Source organism: Hemisphaericaspora subhashii (assembly GCF_019202705.1).
Source record: "Hemisphaericaspora subhashii strain CBS 10753 chromosome Unknown scaffold201, whole genome shotgun sequence".
Lineage (NCBI taxonomy): Eukaryota > Fungi > Ascomycota > Pichiomycetes > Serinales > Debaryomycetaceae > Hemisphaericaspora > Hemisphaericaspora subhashii.
In genome coordinates this window covers 1-11316 of record NW_026057466.1, presented here as the reverse complement: position 1 = coordinate 11316, position 11316 = coordinate 1, and the positions used below count along the sequence as shown (strand labels likewise).

The window sequence follows — 11316 nt, the reverse complement described above, 5'->3', positions numbered from 1 at the left end:
TTGGGTTTAATGTGGTTGGTTTTGGTTTGTGGGTTTGCAGATTTCTTCAACAGTAGATGGGGTGCTATATTGTTTTCTCAAGTGTTCAATGTGTTGGGTAATACGCTTTTGGCTATTTGGAATATTCCAGAAGGTGCTAAATGGTTTGCTTTTTGTTTGCAGTACTTTGGTTGGGCAATGGCTCCAGTTTTATATTCTTGGCAGGGTGACATTTGTCGTAAAGATATCAGAGAGAGACAAGTCGTCTTAGTGTCAATGAATATGTTGGCACAACAATCAACTGCTTGGATTGCTGTCCTTGTCTGGAAAACAGTAGAGGCACCACGATTCTTGAAAGGTTACACATTTACGGCTTGCTCTGGTGTTGCATTATGTATTTGGACCTTTGTTGTGTTGTGGTTCTATAAGCGCCAGGAGCGAACTAATGCTAGGGAAAATGGTATTGTGCTTTACAACTCCGACAAGCAAGATTTGGAAGTGATCTCCAAGACTGAAAGCGAATAGCTCTAGTTAATATTCTCTCTAGAGATAGATTTTATTAGTAATACAATATGTGCATTATTAATTGTTTTATTCACAGTTAGCAATTTTAAGAAACATCCACTACCAAATTACTCTGTGTATTTAAAACTTTGCTAGCAGAGATACTCTTCTGTCAGTCTGACTTTATAAACCCCTTTCGCAACCAAAAAAAAACAAAATTTCAAATTTCATTGCAAACTCCTCATTTTCACGATGACCCCTGAAACAGTATCTAAACCTTCCATATTTAACTCAATTGAATCGTTATCAATATCGCCATACCCAGCACTTGTGTTTGGGAATATTCTTATACTTAAAGGGGCCCTACAGTCTTCAGCATCATTGGCGGTCAATGGGAGTACAGGGTCAACACTCATAAAATCCCAAAAGCTACAGCCTACCAGAATCTCATGTTTTGGGTTTGGCGCAACTCAATTGATAGGAGCATGGTTAATGTATGATGGTGAACCTGTAAATGCTGCTGGTTTTAACTTTGCATGGCTGTCCTTGTATTTGATAGTTAATGGGAGATCAAGCTTTAAGAGTATATTTAGGGGGAGAGTAAGTCCATTAGGTTTAAGTATACTTGCCTTGGGAAATTCGGTTATCTACGGTGGTGAATTTTTTTGGCCCCGCCAAGACTCACAACAGCCAATTTAAATGTAAATCGCAAAAAGCCAGCCTTTTGACATAGTTCGAACTATATATTAACTTTCTAGTCATTATCCCTATCTATCAATCCCATGGCAATGGCAATATATTTCGTTCATTGCAGTACGTCGTTATTTCTCTATCATCGTATAATTCAATAAATTGTTGGTCCATGGGTCTTTCCTTTGGAGCAGAGAATTTTCTATATTCGTCAAATATGATAGTCAATGACCATTTTTGTAGCCTTCGTATAATTCCCACTAGGCACCCAGTTCGATGCTTGCCTCGGTTGCAGTGAATCAAAATTGGATGGTTCTCTGGGTTCAATACAATTTTAACTGCTTCCGTAATCAAGTCGGATGATATCTTTACAAACGGTTCTTTATTTCCTGACATTCCTAATTGGAAGAGTTTTATCTTCTCATGATTTAGAAAATCTGATTGTAGTTCGGGATAATCTTCTGGAATTAGACACAATATTGATTTCAAATTCAATGTTTTCAAGAACGAAAAGTTATTGGGTTGAGGAAATGATGACCGATATATTCTGTTTATTACTGGAGCAAAATTCTCCGGAGGAGTCAAGGGTAACTGTACTTTTATGCTTTGTTCATACTCCAACTGCAATCTTTTCTGTAACTTTAGATCCAATTTATCATCTAAATCTTCGTCATATTTCACGTCGTCGTCTTGCTGACTTTCATCTTCAGTGGTAGTATTGGGTGCTCCATCTTCAAACTTCAATTGTTCTATCCGTGATCGTATAAGCTTATCATCGTCATATACCTGTTGCTGGTTTAGTATGTCCGAATAATCAGGTGATATCTCTGAAGGAATTAGCTCCAGATTCAAATTAAATGGAAATTGAACTGTTTTAGGGGATAGCCCCGATTCAGAATATTGAGGTAATTCCTCGTCCATTTGAAATGGATCTTCGTTAAACTCGGCCATTTGAAAACTTATCTTAAGACCCCTATTAAAATAGAATTCAAAATCAAAACTTCCTTAATGTAGATATACAAGAATAAAAACCCTGAAAACGCTAATAGATCCTTTCTTGTATTGACCCACTAAACTCTGTTACCGTGATTCCATAATGATAGTTGAAATAGAATAGAGTGTCCTATGGATATGAGAAAGGGAAAAAGTCGAGGTGTGCACCAACCGATAATTTGTTAACAAAAACTGAAAAATATTTCCGAAGGAGAGATGAGTTCACATAAGTATCACACAAGCCAACAATGACAGCACAGACGAAGAGAAAGCGTAGTCATGGAAGCGAGAAGCGCTCCACTTCCTCTAAAGAATATAAGAAACCAAAGAATAAACATGGAAGATCTGAATTAAGAACCGTGACAAGAACAGCCGCAAGGAAAGGTTTGGTCGATGAGGAAGATATGAAGTTATCAAAAGAAGGACTTTCGGACGAAGGCATTCAAGAGGAGGACAGTCGTCCCATTAAAGATGATGGTGAGGGTAATGACGATGTGGCGTATAAAGCTCTTTTGACCTTATTGAAGTCAGATCACAAGGAGAATAAAGGTAAGAAATCTAAGGATGCTTCTGAACAACTAGACCAAGGTTCAGAAGAGGAAGATGATATAGCAGGTATTAACATAGACGAAGATAAAGAAGACGAAGAAGGAAATGAAATGGGATTCTCCAGTGATGATGAAGATGTCGTTAAAAGTTTATCGGACGACCCCTATGAAGTCCATTTCAATCAGCCTTCTGACGAATATATGACTCAGCAGGAGAAATTAGTAATCCAAGAAAATGGCAAATGGATGACTTCAAAGAGAAGCATACCTGATAATTTATTACTTCTGGCACTAGCATCTATACCTCCCGGAAGTCCTATTGATCCACCATTATTGGATAAGCAACATTTGCTAGAATATTCATTAAAAAAGAGAGTGTTGGATGCTTATGAATCGGAATTCTCTAACGAGTTGACCGCATTGGAGTCGACTATAATTAATCCTATAATGAACTACCAAGATGTAATCTATCAATACAAGAATTTTAAGAATAGTAGCTACCGCAAATTATACCTGTTACATGCATTAAATCACATTTATAAAACTAGAGATCGCATTATAAAGAACACTTCCAAATTGCATAGCTTCAGGGAATCTAATGAATCTACTGACGAGCCTGAGTTCAGAGATCAGGGTTTCACTAGGCCAAAAGTCTTGATTTTATTACCAACAAGAAATGCATGTTATGAAATTGTAGAATTGCTAATTAAGCTATCTGGAACTGAGCAACAAGAAAATAAGAAGAAGTTTATGTCACAATTTTTTGCAAAAGCTGAACCTCCTTCCTATAAACCAGATGATTTCATTGATTCTTTCAAGGGAAACAATAGCGACTTCTTTTGTATTGGTTTGAAATTTACCAGAAAAACATTAAAGTTGTATTCGTCATTCTATGCATCAGATATCATAATTGCATCCCCGATAGGATTATCCATGATTTTGGAAAACCCAGATAAATCGAAAAGGCAATACGATTTCTTGTCATCAATTGAAGTCTTGATAGTAGATAAATCAAATCAAATCGAAATGCAAAATTGGGATCATGTGAATACAGTTATGAAATACTTGAATAAAATCCCAAAAGAATTCCATGATGCCGATTTCAGTAGAATTAGAATGTGGTCCATTAATGATCAAGCGAAGTTGTTGCGTCAAACACTCGTTTTTTGTGAATATTTAACTCCAAATATAAATCATTTATTCACCAAGTCACTCAACTTGTCTGGAAAAGTTAAGTTTAGACCAATTATAACTCAGGAGACAAGTATCATGAATTCCATTGGGCTCAAGATTAAACAGATTTTTCAAAGATTTGATAGTCCTTCTCCATCGCAAGATCCAGATTCCCGATTTAAATTCTTTATTAATACGATATTGCCATCTTTGATGAAATCCAGTTCTTACGAAGATGGAATTATGATTTTCATTCCATCATATTTTGACTACTTAAGAATTAAGACGTATTTGAAACAGTCTACAAAGTTCAATTTTGGTTCTATTGATGAGTATACTTCTCAATCAAAACTTACTAGGATTCGACATGAATTCGTTAACTCTAAGATTAAACTATTGCTATACACCGAAAGATTACATTATTTTAGGAGATTCGAAATTGGAGGCGTCAAGACATTAATCATGTATGGCGTTCCATCTAATCCAATTTTTTATAAAGAGTTGGTTCAATTTATTGGGAAATGTATTTATAAGCAACAATGCGATTTGGATTTAGCATTAGTCAAAATCATGTATTCAAAATGGGATGCTGTAAGTTTGGAAAGAATCGTGGGAAACGAAAGAACCCCAATCTTGTGCAATTCTGTCAATGAATTGTATGAATTTAGATAGACTTCTTCTTATTTAATATATGTTGCATTATGCACTTAATGTATTAAAAGCCATTATAAAACACCCAGTAGCAACATAAGGGCTTAATCTCTCTCCGATTCTAGCAAATTTCCAAAATACACTCAATATACCTGATTTTCTGTTATCAAGAATTGCTGGCGTAATTGAATGAATGTACGTACACGTACATATTAACAATAGTATCACTTGCAATAAAGATTGGAAGTTAAACAAGGCAGACTATTCTGTTAGTATAATCCAAAATACTAGGGGACTAGAAAGGAAAGAAACATACCATGGTTGATGAAACGATGATGTGGGCTCCAATAGGAATAAATTAGTTGGTGGTTTTTTTTTTCGAAAGATTTGGAAAGCTACTTTGGTAACAGTCTGTCGCGACAGTAGTCGCGACGCACCGTTTGCTTCAAAGGCAAACCTACACCACTTTTGACTTGGTCTACAGAATTCTTTGTTTCTCTTAATTCCATAACGATACAAAGAACATTAATTTACACAGTTTTTTTCATTTATAAAACTATTAATTCAATTAGAAAACTCTACATATTTGGTCTTTATGCCTTCTTCTTACATAACATACTATTCAACTTATCAGGCACATCATATTTACCAGCAATCACTTCGTAGAACCGTAACTTGCTTCTGTCGTCTCCCCTCTTAATACCACTGAAAAAATCTTCAAACTCAGCTACATCCTTCAATACTCTTGCTTCATGTCTTTCGGTGTCACCAAAGACCTTAAATAAGTCTACCCATTTCCAATTACCATTGATGTCGTTGTAGCTTCTAGTTGGTCCCCTTATAGCCCTTTCAACTGTATAGCCGTCATTGTTAATCAAGTAAATCTCAGGCATGTTATTCAAAATGTCCTTATATCTGATAAAACTAGACAATTCTTGGACTGTCATCTGGGCTGCACCATCTCCTTGTACCAAGATAATACGGCGGTCAGACCCAATATCATTAAGGGCCATGGTAGCACCAAAGGTTGCTGGGACTGCATAGCCAATGGAACCGTAGAAATGTGCCAGTAAATATTGAAGGTTTGGTGGGAATTTGATATCTGGCATACCAAAAGCAAATGACATAGTTTCGACAATTAATAGATCATTTGGTCTAAGATAGTTGTTAAAATGGTCAATTAATTTAGTTTGAGGAACGTAACGCGCGTCTTCTACTGAAGGTGAATGAAACGTGCTTGGGAAATAGTTGTACATTGGAACTTTTGGAATCCGAGAAAACCTGGAGATATCCAACCGTGAGGCAAGCTCCTCAATTAAATCACCAATAGTGAATAATCTCCCACCGTCCTTTTGTTTAATGTGAAAGAACTGATGATTCATCTTCACGTAGTCTGGATGAATTTCAATATAATGATTAATCTTGGAGAAATCGCGTGAATATGCCCCGGTGTTCACTTCAGTGTTGTAATACCCCAATGTAAGTAAGACATCCGTGTTGTTTTCCAATTCTTCTAAAACGTTCTGATTGGTGGATGCTTTTCCATTATACACTCCAACATAATTTGGTAACGATTCATCAACATTTCTAGCCATATGAGTAGTGAATAATTTGAATACGTGGGCTGGGAATTTCTTGATCAATTTGTCTAATTCTTTTTGATAACCAAATCGACTACTCAAGCAATCCGACAAGATGGAAGGAGATTTGGACGTGTATAGCTTATTAAGGATTTCATCAGTTAGATCTTCCAAAACCTCCATTGACTTTTCAGTATGCTTGTATTTCGGAGAAGAATCAAAAGGGTTCATATACAACTTGTGTGCAGGTATCAATTCATTGACAATGTCGCAAGGAATAAACAAATAGCCTGGTCTCGAATCCTGAATAATTGCATTCAAAACATGATCAATCTTAGTAATATTACTGTCCATGTCTTCGTCTAAGGATTCTTGAGCCACAGATATATCCTTTGCCATTCTCTTGTACACATCATGGTTTGGTGAATGCAAGTGATCCTTAGAGGGTACTAAATGGTGGTAATTCAAGACTTCATGATCATCTTTGGACTGTGATTGTTGTTTTAAAGTTGTTGTCCCAACAATGTGTAAGACAGGAATGTGCTCAGCAAACGCACCAGCAATACCATTAATTGCGGACAACTCACCTACACCGAAAGTTGTAATCAAAACACTCATTCCACCAATTGCTCTAGCATAACCATCAACACAATAAGCTCCGTTTAATTCATTGCATAAGCCAACAAACTTGACCTCCTTTTCGCTAACTACTGGCGAATAAAGATGTTCCAATAAGTCAACATTAAAATCCCCTGGTATACCAAAAATAGATCTCAATTTAGGATTTGCTTGTGTGATACGCAAAAACAAATATTCACCCAAATGTAATTCATTTGGTATTGCAATGGGTGTTGGTGAAGGGGTATTTGAAGGGGTGTTAATATCGTCAATTATCTCAATAACTGGTGTCATATTCTATTCTAGTTATAAGTTAAAGTTTGTAATTATAGGAAAAGAAGTATGGAAGAATCTGGCGTTAAAAGTTGAAGTAGAATTGAATCTATTTATATGGTTTGCGATAAGACAAAATTAAGAATAATTAGGGGTATTTGCTTCCGTTTCTAATTATATCTCCAGGCCTGCTCACGATCTACCTAGTATTTTGCAGCTTAATTTTTTTTGGGCCTCACCATTATTAATGCAAATATGGGGTCATGGTTGCTCGGTTCGGTTATCAACGGATATCTTCGCACAAGCTTTTTTTTTTTGAATTTTCCTATTTTACGTGACTATCCTATCAATTGCTCCTCCAAACTGTAATTGTATCGCATATATATCATGAAAATCGCTGGGTCATCTGGTCATACAAGATGGACGTTGTTCGCTCTCCTCTCCCCGTTGTGTTCTCCACTAATAGTGGTATTATAGGACAAATTCACAATTGAACGAGTGTTAGCAAGTACTTGCCACATTTCAAGGTTCTGTTGGTTTGAAATAAAGAAAATCGACTCACACCAAGCCATGGCTCTTTGCCTTCTGTCGTATCCGAAAACAATGTGTAAGAAAAACGTTCTGGGATCTCCAGGGGTTAGCTTATCTTCCACCCCCCGTTACTGGATTAACGTTTTCGGTTACTGGAGGAAAATATAATAAATACTTGTTTCAAATCTTTGTTTTAGAAAATATACTTATACGGTTTTTGAATACCTTCCTCAATTACCGTTTGTTACCGTAAATAAACCTCCGAAGTGACAATTATTCTAAGAAGGGTGAGGCACAGCTGCCCAGATTGTTTCTTCGTTAGGCATTTACAAGGAAATTTTAGATAGCGGAGTGTCCACTAAGTTTCCCCAACAAATTTATTGCCGCTTCTACCCTCTACCCAATTCCGTAGTGCTTGAGATCCTGGTACAGTGTGCTGACTTTTAGGATGATAGAATTTGAATTGAATTACCTTAACGTTTAGAATTGGGATCCTTGGTTTGATGCCAAGGGGGGCTATAAATCAACTACAAGTGATTTGATTGTTTCTGTCTCTGTATATACCATAAGCTTTAGGCTCCTCTCTCTAATCAAACTCGTGAGGGCTCATGATTTTCTTTTACGGTTCTTTTGTTTTTTTTGTCAGTTATTTATAGATATTCCACGGCTATGAATTGTCCAGTCGGTTGTAACATCCCATGCATTTGTACAGCTTCTGTTCCAATTTGTCATTAAATAATTATTCGAACTTCTCAACTTCTAGGAAGTACTTAATGGACTACTTGACAATCTAATGTTCATAAAATTGGGTGGGTGGGATTATAAGAGAAACTAAAATGTCACAGCCAAACGGATTTCGGTAGTTCGCAGAAACAAGCAACCATGTTTTATCCAAAGAAACTTGGTAGCTTACCTGGATAAACTACTTGCGGTGCCACAGCAGCCAAGAGCTATCTGTAAATGGTGTTTAAGTGACAATCCCATAGTGTAGCTAGTAAGAAATTTGTCCAGATCTTCTCGTATGTTTAAGACAGCCAAGCTAAGAGTTCCTGTTTCATTTGATACTAATGGCAGGAAGGTGAAACGGTTCAGCACCTTCGTCAACTTTGTCAATATGAACTTCTCTTTAGATGGTCAGTCAACAAGAATATTATACTTGTTTGCTATTCTTCATGCTGACGGAAAAGAAGTTTCTCTGATAGGTAAAGTCGTGTTTCTATTCATGGTTATAATCAGATAAGTACTTCCCGGTATTGCTCTGTTTGCATTTAGTGGATTTGAATCAGTCGCAATGTGTTAGTAGACTTTTTCTCCTCTACAGCTTGGGTTTTCTATCATTAACAATTCTATTTTATTGCTTCCCCTTGCCTAAAGTCATTTCAGGCACTATTGCAGCACTTGAAAATTTGCAACAATTTTGCGGAAAGTTCGAGATTTATAAATAAAGTTCTTCTACCAAAGAAGGAATAAGGTTCTTATGCAATGATATATACTATATACTCCTAAATAAAACCATGCCTAAGCCATCAATTGATTATAAAAATCAATTCTCTTATCTTGATCCAAAGCCTTGATGGCTTCTGCCCTAATGTTATCAATCCTAGCAGGATGGCGACAACCAACAATGGAAATACTGTTTTCAGCCTCGTCTATTTCTTGCCTAACTACTGCAGACCAGTCCGGCCTTCCTTCTACGAACTGGGCATGATTTAGTTGGAACTCAATTCTCTCCTTAACTGCTTGAATTGATTCCTCCTCATAGCTGTCTTCGAGAGTTTTCTTCAAAGAAATACAACTTCCACAGTATTGGGTATAAGGAGAAACACCGTCGATTAACCCTTCTGTATGTTCGTCATTGCCTGGCCCAGTTACGCAAATTGTCACTTCAATATTCTCTGACTTCATTTGTTTCAATTCGTCAAACAATCAATACAATGAGCTATTCCTTTATTATCCAAATTAATTTCAACAATTTACAGGATTTATCTTTTCTAGCGGCATTCATTCCTCATACATTCCTGGAATACCGATTCCTCCTGCTATGTAGATTCCTCTATCTGCATTATCTGGATACGGTTCTTCATATTGACCCTCAACAGAAGCTTGAATCATATCACTGTTCCCCGGGTATTTCTTCAAATGTTGATATAAGTCATGAGTCATTCCTCCTTTGACTTTGCAACATAAGACAATATAGTCATTAATGTAATCGGAACTAAATGTAAATGGATGTGATTACCAGAACCAACATGGTTTTAAAAAGTGATTAAGACGTGACACCAGGAACGGGGTTCCATGCCTGGTGGTTGGGGTTCATAACCTTTAATGATTCATCGAACATCAAGGTGACAATAGCGTCTGGGCAACCAGAACAAGCTAAACGGCAATCCCTAATTAATCTGTCAATAATCCAAGTACCAATGGCTGCCCACATGTACCAAGATCGACGACATGTCCCCAAGCTCCTACCATAGAAAAGATACCTAACACCATGTGAATTGCTAAAAACAACTCATATCTTCTTCTTCAAAAGTAAAGCATTCCCTGAACCCAAATTATTGCTGCAACTGATGTAGCGAATGTCCCCCAGATCATAAAATTAGCTCGCATCACATTTCGATAATCTTTATTTAATGCAATACAGAGACAAGTTGCATGCATTACTACAAACAAAACTAACATTCTGCATATATACCTGTGGAAGCACATGAAGGCCGACTAATTTAATCGAGTGATCCATCGAAGAATACTATTTCTCCCAGCAAACAACCCCCGCCATTAGGAGCATCATAGTGTCGATGATACCAGTCCTGTTGGACACATAATCTGGAATCATATGTAGAATATATCATAGTTTCTCCTTGGCTATAGTGTAAATCAATAGTTAATATGATAAGGACAACAACTACAAATCCTGAAAGTATTAATGCTTCCAAACTCGACGGCAAATAGATCTCAACGAAGTGTAATAACTTATAGCTTTGCATCCTTTTATACCCAATTAATTCCGGCAGGCAAACATAGTTTCTCCAAAATTTGGAAACCGGACCATTAAAAGAAGTCAGTGCTGCGAATGGATACAGACACTAGCTGCAAATAGTTGCAAGAAGTAGAATATATCCTAAAATGGCAATACCATACGATAGCGTATCCTCGTAGTTTTTTAAGAATTGATTCATCGAATGTTGTAAATCCTAAGTGCGGGTGCTGTACTTGGACGAAGTTTCATTTGGCGGATTTGAAAAGCATGTTTGAATAGAAGAGGGATTATTTTTTTCGAATTCAATGATGATCTCTTGTGTATCATAGTTGTAGTTCCATGGATCTTACAGTACTGAACAAAGAATTAAAGACCATCTGACCTTTTCTTTTGGTGATGTGCATGTCAGCCTATAACTGTCGTTGTGGTATCATAATTCGTGCAAGTACACCCAAATCTGCCTTCCACGCAATTCCAGATCATTTCGTGAGACTTCATCTTGCTTGCAAAGATTGATCTTGCATCAGCAAGACTGGAGTATGCTGGTGCTTGCGCAACAGCAGACCGACAAACAATTGTCATAGAAATGAAGAAGGTAGCGATAAACTTCCTTAATATTTCTCTGCAGCCAGTAAAAGATGACACTAGAGATATTTATATCAGTCTCCCAATTGACGGAGAGTCAACATCATACTCTTTACTTTGGCAAAGTTAAACGATTGATATGAATAGATTTGCAAAAATTTATTCATTTGGAGTAAACAAGATAATTGGAGACCGCGTAATGGTGGGGGGG

General features: G+C 36.8%; 7 protein-coding genes across 7 annotated transcripts; 3 read left to right on the top strand and 4 right to left on the bottom strand. All coding sequences in view use genetic code 12, as the record gives it.

Moving 5' to 3' along the window:
- J8A68_006047 (uncharacterized protein) lies at window positions 1-504 on the top strand (the record flags this gene model as incomplete). The annotated part of the gene is made up of 1 exon (XM_049410179.1): window positions 1-504. A coding segment is annotated over one exon (504 nt), but the record flags the coding sequence as incomplete, so codon positions are not given.
- A 231-nt stretch (window positions 505-735) lies between these two features.
- On the top strand, window positions 736-1182 carry J8A68_006046 (uncharacterized protein; the record flags this gene model as incomplete). The annotated part of the gene is made up of 1 exon (XM_049410178.1): window positions 736-1182. The coding sequence occupies one exon, from the start codon at window positions 736-738 to the stop codon at window positions 1180-1182; it is 447 nt and encodes a 148-aa protein (XP_049260680.1).
- A 75-nt stretch (window positions 1183-1257) lies between these two features.
- SIW14 (putative tyrosine protein phosphatase) lies at window positions 1258-2124 on the bottom strand (the record flags this gene model as incomplete). The annotated part of the gene is made up of 1 exon (XM_049410177.1): window positions 1258-2124. The coding sequence occupies one exon, from the start codon at window positions 2122-2124 to the stop codon at window positions 1258-1260; it is 867 nt and encodes a 288-aa protein (XP_049260679.1).
- Window positions 2125-2414: 290 nt separating this feature from the next.
- On the top strand, window positions 2415-4559 carry J8A68_006044 (rRNA-binding ribosome biosynthesis protein; the record flags this gene model as incomplete). Its single annotated transcript, XM_049410176.1, has 1 exon — window positions 2415-4559. One exon carries the CDS (start codon window positions 2415-2417, stop codon window positions 4557-4559), a length of 2145 nt encoding a protein of 714 aa, XP_049260678.1.
- A 572-nt stretch (window positions 4560-5131) lies between these two features.
- On the bottom strand, window positions 5132-7030 carry ARO10 (phenylpyruvate decarboxylase; the record flags this gene model as incomplete). The annotated part of the gene is made up of 1 exon (XM_049410175.1): window positions 5132-7030. One exon carries the CDS (start codon window positions 7028-7030, stop codon window positions 5132-5134), a length of 1899 nt encoding a protein of 632 aa, XP_049260677.1.
- Window positions 7031-9058: 2028 nt separating this feature from the next.
- On the bottom strand, window positions 9059-9445 carry J8A68_006042 (uncharacterized protein; the record flags this gene model as incomplete). Its single annotated transcript, XM_049410174.1, has 1 exon — window positions 9059-9445. The coding sequence occupies one exon, from the start codon at window positions 9443-9445 to the stop codon at window positions 9059-9061; it is 387 nt and encodes a 128-aa protein (XP_049260676.1).
- Window positions 9446-9541: 96 nt separating this feature from the next.
- Window positions 9542-9974, bottom strand: J8A68_006041 (uncharacterized protein; the record flags this gene model as incomplete). The annotated part of the gene is made up of 2 exons (XM_049410173.1): window positions 9542-9755; window positions 9814-9974. 2 exons carry the CDS (start codon window positions 9972-9974, stop codon window positions 9542-9544), a joined length of 375 nt encoding a protein of 124 aa, XP_049260675.1.
- Window positions 9975-11316: the final 1342 nt, after the last annotated feature.